This window comes from Epargyreus clarus, unplaced genomic scaffold (assembly GCF_041222505.1).
Source record: "Epargyreus clarus isolate Ecla_fem2 unplaced genomic scaffold, WU_Ecla_fem_2.2 ptg000033l, whole genome shotgun sequence".
In the NCBI taxonomy this organism is placed as follows: Eukaryota; Metazoa; Arthropoda; class Insecta; order Lepidoptera; family Hesperiidae; genus Epargyreus; species Epargyreus clarus.
In genome coordinates, this window is record NW_027332238.1 from 5,912,311 (window position 1) to 5,937,379 (window position 25,069).

The 25,069-nt window shown below is 36.8% G+C and overlaps 1 protein-coding gene across 4 annotated transcripts in view; it reads right to left on the minus strand.

Annotated features, from left to right (window-relative positions):
• Window positions 1-6,299: 6,299 nt before the first annotated feature.
• BNIP3 (BCL2 interacting protein 3) overlaps window positions 6,300-25,069 on the minus strand; it is a 51,225-nt gene continuing 32,455 nt past the window's right edge. The window contains exons 1-7 of one of the 4 annotated variants that reach the window (XM_073090904.1): window positions 20,909-21,100; window positions 15,320-15,455; window positions 12,312-12,393; window positions 11,268-11,326; window positions 10,672-10,774; window positions 8,718-8,821; window positions 6,300-6,791 (exon numbers count right to left, since the gene is read on the minus strand). In XM_073090904.1, coding sequence (XP_072947005.1) covers window positions 6,737-6,791; window positions 8,718-8,821; window positions 10,672-10,774; window positions 11,268-11,326; window positions 12,312-12,393; window positions 15,320-15,455; window positions 20,909-20,948 — 579 coding nt within the window. In that variant the 5' untranslated portion in view covers window positions 20,949-21,100 and the 3' untranslated portion in view covers window positions 6,300-6,736. Of the gene's footprint in view, window positions 6,792-8,717; window positions 8,822-10,671; window positions 10,775-11,267; window positions 11,327-12,311; window positions 12,394-15,319; window positions 15,459-20,908; window positions 21,101-25,069 lie in introns of those variants that run through there. The other 3 variants (XM_073090902.1, XM_073090903.1, XM_073090901.1) reach the window with 3 other exon arrangements.

The window sequence follows — 25,069 nt, forward strand, 5'->3', positions numbered from 1 at the left end:
CATGGTATTTTTATTTACCCACTATCCCACTTGGGCTTGTTCGCCCAATTTTTAGGCCTATACATTAAAGAAATTTTTAATTAAGTGTTTTACATTTTTGGAAGTATTTTTAAATATTTTTTGAACAGTTGTTATTTTTTGAACAACAATATATTACATTTGTAATATACAACTTTTACAGCATATTTAATTCCGATTATTATATTTACTATTCAAATAACGAAGTAAAAAACTCATTATCAGATCTTATAATATACTAGTTTTTGCCCGCGGCTTCGCCCGCGTTTAAAAGAAAATATAACATACATAAAACTGAAAACCCCTTCAACTTTGCTAAAGATCATCACTTGATCAAATGCATAGTTTACGATTCAATCCTTACTAATATCGATTAAAATAATCGATGTATTGGTCCAAAAGATCGATTCTCCGATTAATCGTTCTTAGATCGCCATCCCTTGTTCCCGTGGAATTTCCGGGATAAAAACTATCCTATGTCCTTTCTCGGGTCTCAGACTATCTTTGTACAAAATTTCATTAAAATCGAAGAGGAGACAACCAAACAGACAGACAGAGTTACTTTCGGATATATAATATTAGTAAGGACTAAGGATTCGCACTATACCACATTGATAGTGTTCTTACGTGTGTTTAGGGTTCATACCCGAGTAGGCGCGCTCTATTGGTCATAACTAAATTAGTGTTGGTAAAGCAGTACTTAACTTAATATCAGAAAGAGATTTTCCTTTCCATGTTTTACGTCTGTTAAGTTTCCTGCACAGGTCCAAATCCGAAACCATAGGAAATACCGAAAAATGCTCATAGAAGTGTTAAAATAAAATTTGATAATTGATTACTTAATAAATATGTACTTAATTATTTCATAGATACGTAAAGATTACTCACTCCTAACAAGAAAATGTACCCAGTTTTGAGAATTGAAATAGTTGCGTAAAAAAGTTTTGCCACGTCTCCGTGCTAAAATTTCCCTAAAATATTGAAAATAATTACTTATTTATTATGTAAATTACGCAGTATTAGTTATTTATTCGTAAATTTTCTCTAAAAATGTTTGTCATTAATGCAAAAAAAGAACTTACTAATAAGCCGTTTGTGGCTTCATTCAATTTCAAGGCGGCGAAGTATCTTTACTAATCTATGTGTTATTTACAACTTTTTCTCGTTTCACCTATATGCAAGGTATTTAAAAAACTTCAAAAGCGTGATTCAGAACACTCGTGGCGCCATCTCTATCAACAGATTGAATAAAGGCAAAAAATAAAACAACAAATTGACAAAAATGCGAATTATTTTATTTAATTAAAAGCTCTTACAATAATGATTACATTGATGATGTACCATACCTTGTATTTACATAATCTGTATCAATGACAGCTTCCAAAATATAGATAAAATAAATTAATCAACATGACACTGACAGATTCCAAATTTAAAAATTTCAATGTCACAGATAACTAATTGAGACTTAATATTAACTTAACATTTTCTAACAGAATTTAATAAAATTTCTAATAATATTATGGATATATTATGCAATTATTATATAATGATACGCATTAGAAAAATATTCGTGACTTTTTTTATTTGAATCTTAAATATTTTTTTATAAATGATAAAATAACATTAAATAAAGAGTTTTAAAAGTTTCAATGTGTAACACATATAAATACAAGATGGAAATGAAACGTTTTTGCTTTTTTCATATATTTTCATAAGGAAATAGAGAGATATTATAATATAAAATGAAATAAACAATGATTTTTCTTGAGTTCCTTTGCTGCAAGCACTATGATTAAATTTACATGTTTTTTTCTTATATATAAAGAATCTTTTATAGCACATCAATTGAAATGATTTTTTTTTTTTTTTTTTTTTTTTTTTTGTTGTAATAGGATTTTGTTAATGGTTTATCATATCGATTATTGTAATTATCAAAAAAAAGCGATGGGACTCGCTTTATGTAGGATGGCCGAGCTGTTAGGATTATATATATACAACGGCTATAAATGAATAATTATATTTATATTTTATTAGTAACTTGGTTATTATTTGTGTTTAATTAATTTTTATTTTCTACCATCAATGATTTTGTACAATTATAAAACGCTGACTTGACTTCATCGAGTATTGGAATTTAAAATGTATTTTTTTTTGTTACAAGAATTATAGTTATTCAATCACTATTATTTTAAATTTTGTTGTTGTATTTAATAATCAGATTGTATTTATTTTCGATTCATGAAGTTTATTTTTACCTTTTAAATGATTGTAAATTGACTTAATCAGTAACGCCAACCAATAGGAAGCCTCAAGGATTGTAACTAGCTTGACAGTGGTGGTGGTTGAGAAGAGGTATTAAATAGGCTGGGTCGAGGAGCTGGAGGGCATTCCTGGTTAAGCATCGGATACAAAAGCAAGTGTGAAATAGTTAAAAAGTGTGTTTAATTATTAAAAGTGATTATTTAGAATAAATAGAGGAAAAGTGACGCCGTGTTTTCACTCTACCGACATACGCCTTCATGTTATTTCATAGATAAGTAAAGATTACTCACTCCTAACAAGAAAATGTACCCAGTTTTGAGAATTGAAATAGTTGCCTAAAAGTTTTGCCACGTCTCCTAAGCTAAAATTTCCCTAAAATATTGAAAATAATTACTTATTTATTATGTAAATTACGCAGTATTAGTTATTTATTCGTAAAATTTCTCTAAAAATGTTTTTATTTGTCATTAATTCAAAAAAAGAACTTACTAATAAGCCGTTTGTGGCTTCATTCAATTTCAAGGCGGCGAAGTATCTTTACTAATCTATGAGTTATATAACTTTTTCTCGTTTCACCTATATGCAAGGTATTTAAAAAACTTCAAAAGCGTAATTCAGAACACTCGTGACGCCACCTCTTATCAACAGAGTAAATTAAGGCAAAAAATAAAACAACAAATTGACAAAAATGCGAATTATTTTATTTAATTAAAAGCACTTACAATAATGATTACATTGATGATGTACCATACCTTGTATTTACATAATCTGTATCAATGACAGCTTCCAAAATATAGATAAAATAAATTAATCAACATGACACTGACAGATTCCAAATTTAAAAATTTCAATGTCACAGATAACTAATTGAGACTTAATATTAACTTAACATTTTCTAACAGAATTTAATAAAATTTCTAATAATATTATGATATATTATGCAATTATTATATAATGATACGCATTAGAAAAATATTCGTGACTTTTTTATTTGAATCTTAAATATTTTATTTTACAAATGATAAAATAACATTAAATAAAGAGTTTTAAAAGTTTCAATGTGTAACACATATAAATACAAGATGGAAATGAAACGTTTTTACTGTTTTTCATATATTTTCATAAGGAAATAGAGAGATATTATAATATAAAATGATAAATAAAAAATCCGAAAGAAATTTGAAATACTTTTCTAATGTCTAATAAATATATATGATGGTAGAACACTGCTGTAGGGACACCTGTAATTAACCCCAGATAGGATTTGACCCCTACCTGAGGTCGGTTGCAGTCGCTACCCCTGAGGACTAACGTCGGTTGTTAATAACCGATCTATCCAATATTTTGCCTAATAAAGATTGACATTTGACACTGACAAATTCGATCAATTCAAAATTTGATCTATGGTAGGACAGAACATTAGATAGATTGAATATTAATAACGGACGTTAGCTGGAGACTCGTATATCTCCCTTACCATTCTTCAAACCAGAACACAGCAGCCGGTACACTGTTATAACAGAAATAGGTGTGACGGTGGTGCCCTCGATCGGACCACGTGTTCTACCACATATAAAACTATTATAGAGTCAAATACTAAAGCGATATTTGAAAATAAAGGCATCAATATTTGGATAATTTTAAATATACTTAAGATTAGGTTTAATTATAAAAATGTTATGATCCTACGAATACTAAAATTTTGTTGACAGAATCCAAATTGTATGTAGACATTTTTTTATATGGGAGTAGCAGACGAGCATGCAGTCCACCTGATGGTAGACACTGCCGTATACACGTCTGTAATCAATCCCAGATAGGATTACAATCCTACCTGAGATAGGTCACAGATGCGTTACCCCTGAGGACTAAGCTGGAACACCTCGGGAAAGTATGTCTCCCTTACCACACTTCAAACCAGAACACAGCATCGCTACACTGCTGGTATAACAGAAATAGGTGTGACGGTGGTGCCGACGGAGTCGAATTACAGAGTGTTCTACCACCCTATCCCTTATTCCCTCAGGAATATTATCCAAAATGGATTTAGTCAACATCATAAGTCAAAAATGTTTAATAATGAAATAGGCTGAGTAAGAAAATACAAAATATGTAATTCTACTTTTCCATACTTAAATATATAATTATATACGTATATATATATTTATATAATTTCTATCCAAAATCTCTCATTTTCACAATCACAATATAATAATAATAATTAATGTATGACAAAATATATAAAAACAGTGATTCTCAAATCGACGCACTGAACACTTATTTATATAAAAAAAGAATCAAGTCAATGGTTCTCAAGTTATATTTTTTTCAAGTTAAGCTTCTTATACAGCGTTTGTGAAAAAATATGAGTGACTTTTTTTTAACCACGCTTTTATTAGCTTGACCTGTATGTATATATGTATGTAACGGAATCTTTGAACACGATTCTTACCTACTTTGAACGGTCCGATTAATTTAAAATTTTGAACATTTATCAAGAGCCGATGACAATACACGATTTTAATAATTTTATCCCATTCTCCTCATCAGGATCGTCAGGAATCAGGATTAACGATTTTCCTCGTGCGATTTTAGCGTGGTTTTTAGTTTTTAAACTATAATTATTACAAAAAAAAAAACGACAGATGAAATCAACACCATGAAGTTGGTTATTAAATGTTGCAAGTTTTGTAGAAAAAAATATTTTTATGTTACGTATCTGAGAATTAAGCTGGAATGCCTCATAAATAATAATAATAATAATGTTATTTTTGTAATAAACATATCAATTATTATTTTAATAATATTTTGTCATACAACAATTATTATTTTACACAAAATTTGAATCAGTCCCACAATTCTGATATATGCTTGTAACTACTGTATCAATTGCGATGCGGTTTACACTACAAATGAAGTTAACGTATAAAAATCAACTAATTTTCACAAAAAAAATATTTTTTTCATTAAAACAAAATTGAGATAAAATTTTAACCAATATTCATATATATTTTGAAAAGGACTAAATTCAAAATCGTCATCCAACTCACCATTCAAACGATAATCTTAAACACATACAATACATACAGATATTATTTAATAATGAACTATTTATTTATTACTAGCTGACCCGGAAACGTGTTGCCATATAAATAAAAAAAAATGTTAAGGGTGAACAACCTATCACTTAGGGGTATGAAAAATAGATAGTAGCCGATTCTCAGACCTACTGAATATGCATATAAAATTTGGTGAAAATCGGTTAAGCCGTTTCGGAGGAGTACGGTAACTAACATTGTGACACGAGAATTTTATATATAAGATTTATTTTTTTATAATATTGAAATAAATGGTAAACCACTGTCGTATGGACATCTATTATCAAAAGTTAATAGATTCATCAAGTGAAAACTCTTTAAGCGGTGTTGTGCACTTTTTGTGATAAAAAAAAATGTCAAACTCGCGTCAGGGCACGTGACCTGATCGAAAACTCGTAAGACTGTCATGTTTGTGTACGACAGCGCAATAAATGAATATTATATTTCACCACATAAATGATAGTATAGTCCGCGTAAAACTGCTAGTCCGCTCTGAACATAGTAATGATTCGCGTCGCCATAGCAAATTGTATGACTACACTGCTCGCAACAACTTCAGAGCGGACTAGCAGTTTGACGATGACTTTGCGTTTATACTGATAATCAAAACAACTCGTGTTATTAAAATTATTATTACAACTAATTTTGTTAAAATTAAAATTTTGTAAAAATTAAAATTAGTTGTTAAAATTTTTCCCTAACCATTCCAAAATATCCAAAATACACAACGTTAATATTCAAGTGTTCACTTCTGCCGGCACTCTAGTAGATTTTTTTCAATTTATTCATTATTAAATAATATATGTTAAATACAAATATAATATTCCTTATAACTACGAAGCAACTCTTATCACATACGGGGGGGGGGGGGGGGTGTAGAAGCGTGCGGTCTTGTTGTAAAGGAATCTTTTCTTATCTTTTTCTATCCTTATATCAACTTATATCTTAAGCAAGAATGCTCAAGAATGGAAGAATTAGTTTTGAGAAATCTTTGTCGAAATGACTACATCCTTTGTCGAAACAACTTTTTTATCTATTTTAAAAAATGAGGAACTTGGCCGAATATTATTGTCCCCTTTTTTAGAAAATAATTAGGGACCCCATTCTTTTATTACCCTAGGGCCCCAAATGAAAGACTTGGCTGAAAAATACTCCTTCCTCCTCCATTATCGCAGGGCCCCCATGTCAAATAGTGTCCCTGGAGCTCAATTCCTATATTTTCAAACCACAAGACCACACACTTCTTCAACACCCCACCATCGTTACAAACAAACAACTCGCCACAAACTCCGAGTCGCCTCCGGAAACGTTCGCCTACCGAACGCTCCAAACCCAATCAGTCTTAGCTCGGCCGCCTAGTTGATGATGATCAATCGGGGCGGCAGCATGCCCTTCTTGCTCAGCCACACACTGGAAATATAAATAATACATATATTATTATTTTATATTACAAAAGTAAAAAAAAACTAGCAATATTACGTTTCCTCCCTGTGGTGACTTCCCGCTACTCGTCAAGAGATGGCGCCACGAGTGTTCTGAATCACGGTATCGAAGTTTTCTCAACATGTCGCATATATACAAGCTCCGAACTGAGACTGTCGGAGCACGTCCGCTGTCCGGCTGCATCACCTAGCGCACAGGGAGATCTCCCATAGCCAAATCCCCATAAAAATCTTTCATTTGATATCTATATTATGGGAGTTTATTAAAGATAACGATAGGTAGCAACGCATCTTGTGATTGATCATAGACAAGAATATAATCTTATCTGGGTTTGATTACAGATGTCCACGGGTGGCAGCAGCCACTTACCAGCTCAGGTGTTATTCATTATCAATAGTATAAATAACAGGGGAATACAAAGAGACAATGAAGGGTCAATGACTAACAAAATATATGGTACTAGCTTTTGCCCGCGGCTTCGCCCGCGTTTAAAAGAAAATAATATGACATACTAACATACATAAAACTGAAATGACATTCATTGGAATGACAGTGGCACCATCTGGCGAAAATTGGTCGTACCAACTCTGACACCTTCGTGGGCTCGTGGACAATAACTTTGCTAAAGATCATCACTTGATCAAATGCATAGTTTACGATTCAATCTTTACTAATATCGATTAAAATAATCGATTTTTTTGGTCCAAAAGATCGATTCTCCGATTAATCGATCTTAGATCGCCATCCCTAGTTCCCGTGGGATTTCCGGGATAAAAACTATCCTATGTCCTTTCTCGGGTCTCAGACTATCTTAGTACAACATTTCATTAAAATCGGTTCAGTGGTCTAGGCGTGAAGGAGAGACAACCAGACAGACAGACAGACAGAGTTACTTTTGGATTTATAATATTAGTAAGGATGGCGTATTTGGTTATGAAAGTGTACCAAGTGTACCAACCAAATGTACCAAGTCTATTACAACTATAGTCAAGTGTATGACAAATGTTTGGTCAATCAAGTGCACATTGACTCGATTCTAGCTTTCACACGTGTTTTATTTAGTGTACGACATTTTTTGGTCGACACAAAGCCTACGACATTGTTTTGGTTAATCAAGCCCTACATTTTCAGTCAACCAAGTCTCCTAAGTCTATATCACAACTGTCCCTGTAGTCTCGGGATCAGAATAGGGCTACGGTATCCCCTGCCTGTCGTAAGAGGCGACTAAAAGGGGCTTCCGGGGTTGCGGGTGGCAAGAGCGGGAGCTGAAACCTTCCAGCAGAAAACCCCGGGAAGGACGACGGTATGTGTACCGTCGTAAACACCAGATGGTGTGGGAGGAGCCAAAAGTCCTCCCCCAGGGTAGCACGATCGGGGCATCGCGCTTGGAGGACTCTGGTTGTGTTCCCTTGAAGATCTCGGAGTTCTCCAACAAGCGTTGAGGACGGCCACCGGGGGGGTTTTAGTGCGGTAAGAATCCCACATAACCCGGCGTCGCTCCCACGTCGTCGGGTACCTTTTGAAGGTTTCCCCCTCGTTAATAAAAAAAGGTCTATATCATAACCATAGATTAGTAAAGATTACTCACTCCTAACAAGAAAATGTACCCAGTTTTGAGAATTGAAATAGTTGCGTAAAAAAGTTTTGCCACGTCTCCGTGCTAAAATGTCCCCAAAATATTTCAAATAATTATTTATTTGTTACGTAAATTACGTAATTATTACGTAAATTAGTTATTTATTCGTAAATTTTCTCTAAAAATGTTTTTATTTGTCAAGGATTCAAAAAAAGAAATTACTAAAATAAGCCGTTTGTGGCTTCATTCAATTTCAAGGCGGCGAAGTATCTTTACTAATCTATGATCATAACAACGTCAATCAAATGGTCACTGACCCGATCCCGGCGCCGAGCAGCAGCGACACGAGGTTGGTGACGAGCACGGCCGCCACCGCGCCGCGGCTGAACAGGCACGTGCGACGCACCGACAGACAGTGGCTCTGCAAACAATATATATAAATATATATAAATATTAGTGAAATATATACACATAGACGTATTAGAACCGATTTCACCAACACTTGATTTATACTAGAGTAGCTATCCCGGTATAACGTTACTCTGTCAATTTATTCCATGGTTACCTTCAATTTCGTTTCACCACGTTAGTGTCTAAGGATATCTTATTCTCACATATAGTCTGATTCATAATTAGGTGTCCAAAATGTAAACAAAGAAATGTCACTGTCAAAATTAACAAGAAACAAAGACTTTAAACAAATTCAACGAAAAACGAAAACTTTATCAAATATACACAATTTAACAAACGCGTTATGTAAACGAGAAAACATTCAAGTTCGATCACAATCACGAAAATGAATAATATCAGTTACGAAACTTAAAAATGACGGCACAAGAAATGTTTTGGATTCCGGTTGTGTTACCATTATCGCATTTTAATTTTCTACCATAAACTTTGTTTTTTATTATTATTACTCTATGGAACGAAATTAATGTGATATAAATATTAGAAAATATGAATTAATTTTAATTTATTTAGATTATAATTTTATTATTGTTGTATGACTTTTATATCGACCAAAATAAGAAACTACCATTTGAAACATATTTTCTTTATAGGTCAACACCTTTGTTTACATTTTGGACACCCAATTATGAATCGGACTATAGATATTAGTGAAATAATATATGAATGATAGTGTGTGAATAAGTAGATGGTAGTGGACCGCCAGGTAGCATAATAGAATGTTATATATAAGAAAATGATTTAAAAATACAGTATGTGAAATTAGTCGAAAGTAATACCTAAAGGAAAAATAAAAAATAAATGAAAGTGCAAGTCTAATTCACACACGAAAGGTCCCGTACCAAGAAATTGTCTTTCTCTGTCTCTGTCAACTCTGAAGATGGTAGAGCACTTTGTGGTTGTCTGACGACGCCACCGCCACACCTATTTCTACCTGATAACAGCAGTGTTAGGCGCTGCTGTGTTCCGGTTTGAAGGGTGTGGTAAGGGAGACAGACTTTTTTTGAGGCATTCCAGCTTAGCCTCATGGGGAACGGCGCATCTGTAGCCAACCGATGTCATAGGACTCTGGGATCGGTTACAGATGATTATTCGGGTTGATTATTGGGATCGATGGGTGGCTGTAGTCATCTACCATCTTCGTCTGTCTATTAATGTGTCTATCTATCAAGACATACAGCCGGTGACAGACGGACAGACAGCGAAATATTAATAATAGGGCTAACCGATTTTATCCTTTGGGTACGGAACCCTAAAAACGGCAAATATAACACAACATATTATTCCAACGGTAGTTAGTATAATATAATATAGTCTTATGGATCAAAATAGGATTTTATTAAAAAAAAAATCACAAACAATCTACCCGACTTATATTTATAAAACACAACTAATTAATTTGAAGTAATTACAATCAACCTGCACTAATCATTAAATATAACACTTAAATGAAATAACTGTCCCTAAGACAACCGTCACACTCGAACGCCACGCACAGAATGAAAACGAGACTCAGTTCGGTCTTGCTTTTATAGGTGCATACTAGGTACCGATGGAGGGGTACTTGGGTTCGGTATGAATAGTATCATACAATATAATACACCAACCATGGGTAGACTACAGTCATTCCCCCAAGCTAGCGCCGATCACAGTGTGTTACCTGCTGACGGACATATTATTCCAACGTTGGGTGGCACACCACAGTATCTTAACCCCTACGGCTTAGTAAGATACTGAATACCACCATACCCCCATCAGATCACAGTGTGTTATAATGTGTTATAGTGTGTTACGATGTGTTACCTGCTGCATAGCGGGCGCCGCTAGCTGCTGCTCGAGCACTTCGATGGACGAGGTGGCTGAGGGAGGACCCCGAGCGCTGGTCGGGTGCTTGAAACGCCAGTCCCTATAACACGAGACACGATTTTATTAATATTATTTATCATCATCATGATCAACCCATTACTGTCCCACTGCTGGGCACGGGTCTCCTCTCAGAATGAGAAGGATTAGGACATAGTCCACCGCGCTGGACAAGTGCGTATTGGTAGACTTCACATAACTTTGAGATTTTCTATTTATAAATCTCTCAGGTGTGCAGGTTTCCTCACGATGTTTTCCTTCACCGTTTAAGCAAGTGATAATTAATTTCTAATACGCACATAATTTTCGAAAATCTGAGGCGCGTTCCTGGGATTTGAACCTGGGACCCCTCGATCGAGAGGCCGAGTTTCTTAACCACTAGGCTATCACTGCTCACTGATCAAAATATATCGCTCGTAAATTGGAGAAGTCATCCAATTTATTTGATCAAACGTACATTGGACAAAGATTGAGTGGAATACCACCCTTAGGTAAAGCAGTACCTACTGGTATTACTTAAGAAATGAATCACTCACTTGGGAGGCAGCTGGTCGGGCCGACTGCTCCATTCCCACACCCAGTCGTTGGAGTCATCCTGAAATTTAAAATCACGATTTTTATCATCAAACCATCATCTTTGAAAGAACTAGAATGGTTCTAACGAGACGGCAATTTCGGTCTTCAGTAGGCAAAGCATATTATTATTTTCTGCCTACTAGAAACTGACAAATTTCGATCTGTTTTTAAGCAAAAATTGTACAGATTTCGACTTCGAAGGTACCGCCACATCTCATTTCTGTTACAGCAGCAGCGCAGGTGGTGCTGTGTTGGTTTGAAGAGTGTAATAAAGAAGACATTTACATGAGGCATTCCAAATTAGTCTTTAGGGATTTGTGATCTGAAATGACGTTCCAACTTAGTCCTCAGTGATAGCGACGTATCTGTGGCCGACCGTAGGTAATTAAATCAAATCAAATAATTTTTTTTATTCAAAATAGGTTCTTTACAGATCACTGTCAAAACAACTACCACCACTTCACAAGGTGTTTCGTTATGGAGAAGAAGCGGCGAAAGAAACTTCATAACACACATGTTTTAAAAAAAAATGTTTTTGACAATGTTAACTTAACGTAATGGTACATGTGGAGCTGGAGCTAATTCAGACCACACCGTTTTGTCAGTCAAATAATCACTTAGTTTATAGTACGCTTTTTTACATAGCGTTAGTTTAACGACATTTTTAAACTTTTTTTTCTGTGAGATTCAAAATGTGGTCGGGTATTTTATTGTAGTAGCGAATACAGTTGCCCAGTTGTAGGAATCTTATCTTATCTGGGGTTGATTATAATGTCCATGGGCGGCAGTAGCCATTTCCCATCAGGTGGACTACACGGTCGTCTGCTAGAAAAACTCATAAGAGGCATTACAATTTAGTCCTCAGGGGTAGCAACACTGTGGTAGGCTTCAGGTAGCTCTCCTACCCCATAGGGAGATGGTTGTTGGTCAAATGTCCATACGACAGTGACTTGCCATCAGGTGGACTGCATGCTCGTCTGCTACTCCTATATCAAGACACTCACCCTCCAGCAGTTGATGTAGACACCCTTCAGCTCGTCCTCAGTAGACGGCTCCAGGTTGGGGCTGTTCGGAGGTGATTTGGGGCTGAAAAGGGGTAAAAATACCATTTTAATAAGATTTTTTAGATAACATAACCCTTCTACACTCACAGCCCCACACTAGGATTCCCTGTGTCGTGGGCGCCATGTACACACACAAAGACGAATACACAAACACCCAGACCCAGAAAATATATCCAAATTCATCGTTCAGATATCTGTCTGGCCGGGGATCGAACCCGTAACCCTCTGCGCTTCAGACCGGTATGATGACGTGGGTCGGTGAATAAACATCATTTAAATTAGTATAGTCCGCGCCAAACTGCTAGTCCGCTCTGAAGTTGTTGCGTGCAGGTGTAGTCATACAATTTGCTATTGCGACGCGATTCATTTCTATATTCAGAGCGGACTAGCAGTTTTACGGGGACTATAACTCATTTATTAGCGATTTTAGCACTAAAAGGGTACTTATAAGGGGTGAATCTTTAAATATTCTTTCCTAGTGCACTAAACATCCGCAATTAGTTAGACTCAATAGATGTCACCACTTGTATTCTGAATCACGCTATCAAAGTTATCTTAATGCCTAACATAATATAAGTTCTGAATCGATATGGACCGCTATGTTGATCTCAGATAGGACTCCTATCTGGAGTTGATTACAGATTTCTATACGGCAGTGACTTCCCATCAGGTGGACTGAATATCATTTTCCATCTCTAGTTAATTACAAAAATTGTAATTTTTCTTCATAAGGTAGCTTAACACAGCAGCGCCTAACACTGCTGTTATAACAGAAATAGGTGTGGCGGTGGTGCCGGAGTCGAACCACAAAGGGTTCTACCACCTTCAAGCTTAGGTTGCTAACGAGCATGCAGTCCACCTGATGGTAAGTCACTGTATAGACATCTAACCAACTCTATATCACAATAGGTGTATTTTTTTCAATTCTATGTCTACCTAGACTGACTTTATGTAATAGATACCTATAAACGAGGTCTCCAGTCTGTCAGTATATCGTATATCGGAAGCAAACGGTTTCTAATTACATCGGTTTTTTATTAACTTCATTATGTTTTGTATGGGTCCAATTTTGTTACTTAATTTTAAACGACTTGCACTTAATCAATTGAACTAAAACTTGAAATACTTAAACAATAGTATATTTTTTATATTATCTAAGTAGCAGACGAGCATGCAGGTCATCTGATGGTAAGTGGCCATTACCGCCCATGGTTGTCAATAATCAAACAGAGATAGAATAAGAATCCTAAGGTCATAACAGATTGCCTACTCCTGCATAGTTGAGTTACGACTCCAGTGGAATAAATATAGTCCGCGCCAAATTCCTAGTCCGCTTCGAATATTTCTATATTTTCGTCGAATTTTCTATATTTCTTCGAATTTTCTATTGCAACGTTTCTACGTCGCGTTGCAATAGAAAATTGCAGACATTCGCGGGACGATGACAGCACGGGACCCTCCCGGCACCCGCCCGTGGCTCTCGCCCACGGGTATATAGCTGCGTTAATGTGCCCTTACGTTACGGAGTATTTATGCTAACTAAACCTGCGCGCAACAACTTCAGAGCGGACTAGAAGTTTGGCGCGGACTATTCCTTCATTATCTTAATGCGGAGGGTAATGTTTTTCGATCTTATGTATAGTATGTCTTATTCTTTGTCACGGCCTGCAGCCCAAACGGCCAGATTTACCATAACATATTGGATTCGGATTTTAGTACATTACTTAAAAAAAAAAGATACAAAAATATTCAAGGTTCCCTTGTAACATTCGAAAAACACCTTGAAACATTGTTTACGAAGATCTCGAGATCGCATCTGGCACCGGTGTCACACTAAACCGGCTAGGCGCACAAACTAGTGCAACCGGTTACCAGGCGCCCAGACGAATGTAGGAGGTTGTGTGGGACGCGATCGCATTCAAGTTGTTTACTATTTATGTTGCTCTGGTATGCTGTGGAGGAATACCTACTGGGTGTCGGTGGCTTTATGGCCCAATGTTGGGAGGAATGGAGCATAGTCTACCACGCTGCTCCAGTATGGATTAGATATTAATGGATGGACTATATTTACTACGAAAATATGATGTCAAAAAATCAAAATATTTTATTGTTTGTCAATGCAACCAACTAAGGTCGTCGGAGGTCCGGAAATGTTCAATGAGACCTCCAGTCTAAAAAGTTGAGTTGATTTTACAAAATTACAAATGTTTTCAAATAACTTATTCGCTGACAGTTACGTATTTTAGTGATGATTTGACTCCGGCTACCTTTTTTTCTGTCAATTTTGACCAACCAACCTAATCCGTTAGAGAATGCAACCCTATTTAAACATTAAATTTTGTAAAACTTGAAACCATTGACAAAGTAAAACTGGGCTGGTAGACATACATCAAATTTTGGGACATTCTTTATACATACATACATCAAGGTGGTAGAATTATTTATGGTTCGACTCCGGCGGCACCACCGCCACACCTATTTCTGTTATAACAGCAGTGTTAAGCGCTGCTGTGTTCTGGTTTGAAGTGTGGTAAGGGAGTCATACTTAAGATCTCAGGGGTAGCGGCGCATCTTTGGCCGACCTCAGGTAGGAAACTAATCCTATCTGGGGTTGATTACAGATGTCCATGGTCGGCAGTAGCTCCTTACCATCAGGTGAACTGCATGCTCGCCTGCTTCTCTTATGTGATAAAAAGTTATGTTATAAAAAGAAATCAAAATCCAATTTAGCGGATACCAAAAAAGGCAGACCTCATAGGATAGCATTATTTATATGGACCCCCATGATTAAAAACTATTTAAAAATACTATCATTATCATCAGCAGGTTTAGCACTGAAAATGTTTTTCAAAAATCCATATTTAATTACACTACTTACGATAATCTTATTTTTTTTACAGAATTCTTTTTTTCCAATTTTTTTATATATTTTCCAAATCGTGTCTCACCTGCCCTTTATACTGGACGCCCGGGAGTGCCGCACGGAGGAGTCCCGGCTCTCCCGCTGAGCCTCGCGCAACAGGCGGATGTACTCGCTCTCCGCGCCCATGAGCGCCGCGCCCGAATTCAACTCCACCCATGATTCTGCTGACAAACAAATATAACTATTAGGATGGGCTTGTTACAGAATTTTAAAATTTTGTGGTTAACAGCTAACAGTATAGCCTAGTCGGCAGTGATAGCCTAGTGGTTAAGAAATTCGACCTCTCGTTCGAGGGGTCCGAGGTTCAAATCCCAGGCCTCTCTCTGACCTCTGATTTTTCAATGTTATGTGCGTATTAGAAGTTAATTATCACTTGATTAAACGGCAAAGGAAAACAGGAAGGAAACCTGCATATCTGAGAGACTTATAAAAAAAATCAAAGGTATGTGAAGTCTACCAATACGCACTTGTCCAGCGCGGTGGACTATGGCCTAATCCTCATTCTGAGAGGAGACCCGTGCCCAGCAGTGGGACAGTAATGGATTGATGATGATGAGATAACTGTATTGTATAGTCCGCGTAAAACTGCTAGTCCGCTCTGAATATAGAAATGAATCGCGTCGGCATAGCAAATTGTATGACTACTTCTGCTCGCAACAACTTCAGAGCGGACTAGCAGTTTGGCGCGGACTATAATATAAAGAGTATTGTAGCAGTATTATAATTAGAACCCCGTTTTTGTCCTTTGTGTACGGAACTCTAAAAATAAAATTATTTATTCAGTAAGCGACCTACAAGGTTTTCTTTTACAACAATAGCATATATACATTTGCAAAACAAAGGTTTGTTTCCTTTGTTCTCCAAGTTATTCGGAGCATGGAGTTGTGACCTGGATGACCTGGTCTCCTGCAAATTTAACCTGGGCTAGAAGTATATCTACCTTTATAAGTATATCTTTGTAGGTAGAAGCCTTTGTGGTTCGACTCCGGTGGCACCACAGTCACACCTATTTCTATTATAACAGCAGTGTAGCGCTGCTGTGTTCTGGTTTGAAGTGTGGTAAGGGACATACTTTTCCGAGGCGCTCCAGCTTAATCCTCGGGGGTAGCGGCGCATCTGTGGTCAACCTCAACTAGGAATATATAATAGTATTTGGGGTTGTGTAATCAAGCAGCAGCAGCAGGCAGCAGTAGCCATTTACCATCAGGTGGACTGCATGCTCGTCTGCTACTCCTATATTATAAAAAACATGAAAAGGATGTGAACAATTTTCCAAATAAAAAAACGTAAATGACCCCGCGCATCATATACCCATTGTCAGACGGTTGAAAAATATAAATCGCACCGGAAGTCGACCATGTTATTTTAATCTAGATAGTTTTATTATTGTCGAGATTTTAATCAAAATTGTAATTTAGATCAGTGCTTTCCAACCTGTAGCCCGACTGCGGAAGGTAATGTTTTTCGATGGTGTATATTTGTTTATGTATGTACAGGCAGATTTACGGCATCGGAGAATTCACTTGTGGTGAGGTCAATATAATTAGTTTAAGAACTTTTGATAATAAAGTATGCATCCTTGTTATAAATACAGTTTTTTTTTAAATTTTGAATCCGTTTGGATCCTAACCCTTTAGTTTTACACTTAAATATAATATGAAAAAATATGTCTCGACTTACGTCGTTTGAAATGAAATGAAATATATTTATTTTGTATAGGCCAACGGCGGCACTTACAAATTGTCAGTAACAATATTCTTCTTAAACTACTACCAGATCGGAACGCGACCTCTACCGAGAAGATCCGGTAAGAAACTCAGTGGGTTTGTCTTTTTTAATTTTAAAAATAATTATTCTCTTTTTATTTTTTTTAAATGCCATTATTTTTACATATAATTAATACAGCATTTTAATGATTCTCTTAGCATGTGAAAATATATCGCGATTCCCTACCCTTCTGTTACTAACCGCTATTTTATTTTACAAGTTTTTATTTAACTTGCTGTGTTACTATTTGAAGATCAAATATTGTAACCGAATTTCAAACCAGTTAACCACAACGGATTGAGCTGAAATTTTGCATACACGTTTGGTCTGGATGACAATGCATGATAAGATTACGCATGTTAATAATCAATCTATCCGACCAACTAAACATCGAAATATGACATTTGTACTAGGATGAAATTGTCAAATGTCAATCTTTGGTAATCAAAACATAAGACAGATTGATTATTAACAACGGACTAGTGACGTCATTTTGACTATTATTGTAAGGGTGTGTGCCTTACGTAAATGTGAGAAGGGAAGGGAATTTAGAACTAAACCAGACTTTGACAATATGTCATCAGTTAGAACTTGTACACAAAACTGCGTTGTCGCATCGTAAAAATTTGCGAGCATCAACGCATCAACGCATCGCAAGAACTTGCGAATTGATTCGCATCGCGCATTCCTGCGATGTTTCGTCACAGTTGTTGTTGTTGTTGGTCACCCTGGGAGACGCTATGCCGCACGATATCGCATCGCAGCAATTCGTGTCGCAATTTTCTGCGTTGCGAATTCGCATAGCGTCGCATCGCAGTTTTGTGTACGAGCCCTTAGACGTGTAAATTACATAATAATTTGCACCATGTAACGTGCATAATTATGTACTAATGCATACGTAACACACACATAATATTCCCACGGTGTTACTCAACCATATACGACATACGCTAAACACTGATATAAGATGCCAAAGTTTAATAATAAAGATAAAATATTGTAACTGAAAAGAAGTGATAGCCTAGTGGTTAAGAAACTCGGCCTCTTGATAAAGGTGCCGAGGTTCAAATCCCACCTGTGAGTTTTCAAAGTTATGTGCGTCTTAGAAATTTCACTTGCTTAAACGGCGAATGAAATCATCGTGAGGAAATCATATCTGAAAAATTATAAAAAAAATTCAAAGGTATGTGATGTCTACCAATTCGCACTTGTCCAGCGCGGTGGACTATGGCCTAATCCTTCTCATTCTGAGAGGAGACCCGTGCCCAGCAGTGGGACAGTAATGGCACAGTATAAGGATATACAGTATTTTATCTTCATACAAACGCACGAAACGCAAGCCACGCCTACTCGCCTCGAGGTAAGTAAACACTCGGTACACGCAATGTCGTGAATGTGCCACGGTGACGAGCGGGTGATGTGACGGTTTTTTTTAGAAGTATATTTTTTTGTTTCATGAATAATATGGCGAAGAAAAGTTATAGACTATATTGTGCTGTTTTTAGTTGCTTCAATTCATTAATAACACATCCAGATATAACATTTTTTAAACTGCCTGGAAACTCCGAAAGGTAAGACAATTACAATGATTTTTATGTTAATACTAGATACTTAATCTACTAGGTACTATTACTACTAAATTAGATTAGTTTTTAATTAATATAATTTGATATTTAAAAAAATACGTATTATTGTTGTAATTTTGGTTCAGTAGACAGGTGTTAGTTTGTTATTTGAGGTTATCCCTCTTCTAAATTAATAGAATAAAACTATATCAGACGACCCGCGTGGCGGAGCGGCTACCATACCGGTCTGACGCGCAAAGGGTCCAGGGTTCGATCCCCGGCCAGACAGATGTCTAAATGATGAATTTAGATTTCTGTTTCTGGGTCTGGGTGTTTGTGTATTTGTCTATGTGTGTGTACATGGCACCCACGACACAGGGAATCCTATGAGGGGCTGTGAGTGTAGAAAGCGTTTATTTAGCGTTTATTTCTTCGACCAATTTACAACTTTTATTATTCCCGCGCAAAATAAAACTCGAAACTGTTGATAAACGAAGGGCTTGCTTGCACAACGCACGCGTCGTATTTATTCGTCGTCGCGCGGCGCAACAAAGGCTGAGGGCGTGGCTTAGCGGCCTTTCGGCACCCGTTTGTTCGCGCGATATGCCGCCGAGGGACTATTCTGAATGAGGTAATATAAATATTAGAAAATGAGAATTGATCTTAATTTATTTAGATCAATATTTTATTATTGTTGTATTATTTTAAGATCGTCAAAAATAAGAAACTACCATTTGAAAAGTATTTTCTTGATAGGTCAACACCTTTGTTTACATTTTGGACACCCAATTATGAATCGGAGTATAGATTATATTAAAATTATTATTAAATATTTAAACTAAATTTTGCATAATTTGTGTTAATTTATAAGCTATCATGTCGAACATATTTCATATTTTATTGTTGTAACTGTCAAGTACCCAATTATAAGAATAGTTTTTATTACGTAATATATACATATTAAGAAACATAACATGCATTTTCATTCAACACTTTCTATATAATTAACTATAGCATTCATTTGTTTAAATAAAAAAATACAACATTTACAATCAAAAAATTAAAAAGAAAGTCAAGTATGCAGATGTAATTAAAAAACTGTAGGCAGGCAGCCCTAACGCGTTACCGTGCCCAGCGCAACCGTAGGTATCTAATTCAAGGACAGGGCCGAGTTAAATTACTGTATATCCTTATACTGTGGTAATGGGCTGATGATAATGAACATCAGTGAATCCACAAAGGTTTGAAATGTGTGATAAGAGTTACAACTGATCCGAGACATTCCTTGCACCCTACAACGTATAGTTTCCGATACAGTAGCGTCACGAATCCACGAGCGAATGACTCAGAATGATGATAACATTATAATAATATTAATGTCTAATATTTTATCTTTATGTTGTATGTAGCTGATACATAATTATAATAAGTAATTAGAATACTTTATAAAGGTCAGGGGCATTTCCATTTTCCGTATGTCATGATGATGTAATTAAATTATTATTTAAGAAAATAATTGGCCAAGTGCGAATCGAACTGGCACTCGAAGGGTTTAGTACCACCAAATTTTCATTTGTTTTTATTTTTATTTTTTGTATTTGTTTTTATGGCAGCCATTTAAGTGAATGTATAGTGCATAGTTGTATGACGGCCACCCTTTTACAAATTCTATTAAAATTTCATGTATCTATCTATTAAGGTTCAGGAGATAGAGCCCTGTGACAGACGGACAGACAGCGGAGGCTTAGCAATAGGGTTCCGTTTACACCCGTTGGGTATGAAACCCCAAAAAAGTGCACGTAATATTCACACGGCAATATACACACGGAAGAAGTAACACTATTACAAATTTAAAAATACCCAAAAAACTCGAAAATAAAATATATTAAATTACTTTATTTGGTGTGGCCGCTGACAGAATGCATTCCTGACAGGTCGTGTCCGACTAAACCATGTCCTGACTAAACACCTTTGTAGTGGCGTAGAAAATATTATGAAATTTCGACTATCGTTTATTTGCCGCACAAATAAAAAATATCATCAGAATCACTAATATTTTCTCAAATAATAAATTATTTATTATAATTTGGGGCTAAATTCGTACAAATTTTACTAAATAATAATAAAAATTAATATTTTTGCAAATCTCGCGACATTTAGTACTTTTAGTAGCCAACTTTATGACATCGATTTCATATCTATCTTTTAAAACCACTCATAATTTTGTCACACTCGCCAAAAAAAAATTAATATTAAAAAAAAAGAAAATCACAAAACATCACCTAGGTCATCAACCGACACCGAGTCCCTTAACTCCATCATTTTGGCACTGTACACTTATCTTACTTTGTCACGACACGTGTCCGATTAGAGAACAAAACAAATAACACTTCACACGCGATATAAATAATATTTATTTACAGAGCGTCACGAAACACGACCACTCGCGCCGAGCGTTCGAGCGCTACTAACTGGCGAATTGTTTTCAATGTAAAACGTAAACAAATGTTGCACGTAGGCCGATAGTAGTGCGAATGTTTGAGCCAACGTTTGGATAAATGTTTGTCTAGTGTTCGTACACGATTATGTATCATTAAGAGATTTATTAATGGAGATAAATGATTACTAATTATGAAATCAAAATAATCAAGAACAGTCACATCAGATACGATTTAAAAGAACTAGTGAGTCATTGAATATCTTACGTCAACTTTAATATTCAAAACAATATACACTATTATTACACTTAATTAAAGCAAAAAATAAAGAGTCTGAGGTTAAAAGATCAGATTTATACAACTCTTTTAAACGCTAATTACTTTAAAATTATAACGTAAGTCACACTTTTAAATGAAAACAAAAGAAATTCAAGTAATTCAAAGACTTTTAAAATCACGGGACGCCACAACACATCCATTCGCGACGAGTGTTCGACCACAACTGAGTGTATCGACACGTTTTCAATGGAAATGTAAACAAATCTTCGTTGCATCGATCACGTAGTCATGACCGATAATCGTGTAGGCCGATATAGCCCGCGCCAAACTGCTAGTCCGCTGTGAAGTTGTTGCGAGCAGGTGTAGTCTTACAATTTGCTATGGCAACGCGATTCATTTCTTTATTCAGAGCGAACTAGCAGTTTTACGCGGACTATAACCGCGTTCTGTCCACAAATATTGAAGCCAACGTACCGGCAGATGGTGCGTGAATCACGTAGGTAGTCATTTGTTTCGTATGTACCTATAAGTGGGAGCACCTAAATAGGTTACGCCTACAATGTTAAAGGTCCCAAAACCCTTTGTTATTGGAATGTGGCGGCACCACCGCCACACCTATTTCTGTTATAACAGCAGTGTTAAGCGCGGCTGTGTTCTGGTTTTGAAGTGTGGTAAGGTAGACATACTTTCTCGAAGCGTTCCAGCTAAGTGAGGGATAGTGGTACATCTGTGGTCGATCTTAGGTAGGCCTCTTATATCGTAGCCACTTAGCCTTACGTAGACTGCATGCTCGTCTGCTGCAGAGCGTTTAACACTGCTATTATAACAGAAATAGGTGTGTCGGTGGTGCCGCCAGAGTCGAACCACAGAAGGTTCTGCCTTCGGCATTTTTCGTTTATTGATACACCATAGATTTTTTAAGCTTTTAATACACAATAATAACTCCTAAATTCTGTCTTAGACTAAATGCTCAATCAAGATTCGTATACAAAATATTTGCGTAAGACCAAACTTCGTCTAATTCTTCGTCTAACCAAACCAACGCCAACCATTCGCGCAAACATTGGCGCCAACGTTCGCCGCTACTATTTTAAACCACGTAAACATCGCGTACGGTGCGCAGGCCTGATAAAACGTAGATCCACCGCATACCTACATACATACATACATGCACGTTTCTCACAAATTGCATGTTCTATCCGATGGCGTCATGGAAACGTTGACGGTGTGTTTATTTACTGAACTATTTTGCGTTACGAGTGAATTTGCTTTAGATTTTTAAGGTTGTGTGCGAAATAAACAACACAATACATTTACTTCTATGGCTGATTTGATAACAAATACTAAAAATAAAAAAAAATAAAAAAATGCTGGTACGGAACCCGCAGTGTGCTAGTTCGACTTGCACTTGGCCAATATTGAAATATGAAATAAGTATGCAGCCGATCAAATGTCCATGGGCGGCAGTAGCCACTTATAGTCCGCGTAAAACTGCTAGTCCGCTCTGAATGTAGAAATGAATCGCGTCACCATTGTAAATGTTTGACTACACCTGCTTACAACAACTTCGGAGCGGACTAGCAGTTTGGCGAGAACTATACCATCAGGTGGACTGCATGCTGCTTGTTTGCTAATTCCGTATTACGAAAAAAGAAACCCATATTTTAAATCGACAAAATCAATTTGAAAATTCGCACCAGACTGTAAATGAAACTTAGAGGTCATTAAAAGACTATTCGGTCTAATCGGAAGAGCCAAAATTACTGTCATTCATCGATCGATTAATTGGAACTGGGACGGATATCCTTATTACGATCCTAGTATTTATGCCCGTCTGGTACTTTACGATCGGCATATCTGATCTGAATTGGTGGAATTCTTTAAAGTTCGACTGCGTATGCACCGCCACACCTGTTTACCTAAAAACAGCAGTATTATGGTTTGAAGGGTGTGGTAAGGAAGACATAATTTCCGAGGCGTTCCAACTTAGTCCTCAGGGTAGCGACGCATCTGTGGCCGAGCTCAGGTAGGAATATCCTATCTGTGGTTGATTACACATGTCCATGGGCGGCAGTAGCCACTTACCATCAGGTGGATTGCATGCTCGTCTGCTGCTGCTATATTATTCTAAAAAAACTTGTTCTTGTCGCACTGCTGGGCACAGGTGTCCTTTCAGATATCACCTCAATGGTGAAGTGAGAACTTCAATATAATTTTTTAAGGGGCTCTTAGGCATGTAGACTTTATTCAGGTCTCCAAAGCGCTGCGACAACGACAAGCCCTTTTTGGCTGATTGTTGAGGGCAATGTTTTCGAGTATGTCTCATTTGGCACCCTATAGCTCAAAAGGCTCGACTCATTTTAAAATATGCGTCATGTAGTGTCGTTGGATCCATCTAAATAGTGGGAGTGTTATAGGATATATTTTTAGCAGTCGGATGTTTATTTTTATAATATTTCTGCTACGTAGTGTGAGCTGGTCTTAAGAGGTGACGTCACACAATTGCTTCAACAGACGGCGTCGTAGTAATCTAGATCTGTAATATCGTCAATGTCTACCTACGTGACCTCAGTCATATCGACAATAAACAAATCATATCTTTTGTTTCTGGTACTTCTCAAAACAAGGGCTGAATACGCTGAAGCGCTGATAGCCTAGTGGTTAAGAAACTCGGCCTCTCGATCGAGGGGTCCGAGGTTCAAATCCCAGGCACGCACCTCTGATTTTTTAAAGTTACGTGCGCATTAGAAATTAATTATCACTTGCTAACCGGTGAAGGAAATCATGCTGTTCATCTGACGGTAAGTGGCTACTGTAGCCCATGGACATTTGTAATCAACCCTAGATAGGATTAGGTATCATACCTGAGGTCAGCCACATACGCGCCGCTACCCCTGAGGACTAAGCTGAAACGCCTCGGAAAAGTCTGTCTCCCTTACCACACCCTTCAAACCGGAACACAGCAGCGCCTAACACTGCTGTTATAACAGAAATAGGTGTGGCGGTGGTGCCGCCGGAGTCGAACCACAAAGGGTTCTTATATCCTTTTCTGAACCCTGACATCGTTTACAAAATATCATGATAATCGGTTACGTAGTAAAGCGTAGAGTATAGAAATGAATCGCGTCGCCATAGCAAATTGTATGACTACACCAACTCGCAACAACTTCAGAGCAGATTAGCAGTTTGGCGCGTAGTAGAGCAGACTATACAGTCACAATCTGGAAGAAATTTAGAACGAATGCGTATCGACTATCGTCTAACTAAACTAAACTAAACTAAACTAAGAACCAGTTAAACAGTTTCTACGCGATGCGCAGACGTAAACATCGTACGGGGTCCAGTTTTAAAACCGGTTTATTGTTATTCACAAAAACTGTCTACCTTACGGATTTGTAAGGTCCGTTCAGCATCTGCCCACATTTTTCTTTTCACACATACCGGATGGTATTCGCTTGGAATTACGCGAAGCCGCCAACTATTTCACATAGACCGACTGGTAAAGATCTGAAAGCGGATGCGCTCGCAATCGGAGCCGATCGGCTGCGTTAGGAAGAATGAGCACGCAGTCAGAGCCGGTCGGCTCCTCTTATTATTTCACACGAAGCGCGTTCAAACATTCTTAATGACAAAAGAAGTGCACATGCAAAAATAAACCTTAGCAATTACTCAAAAATCTGTTTCCAACGTGATACTGATCCGCTCTCCTCTCCGAGCCGGTCTGTT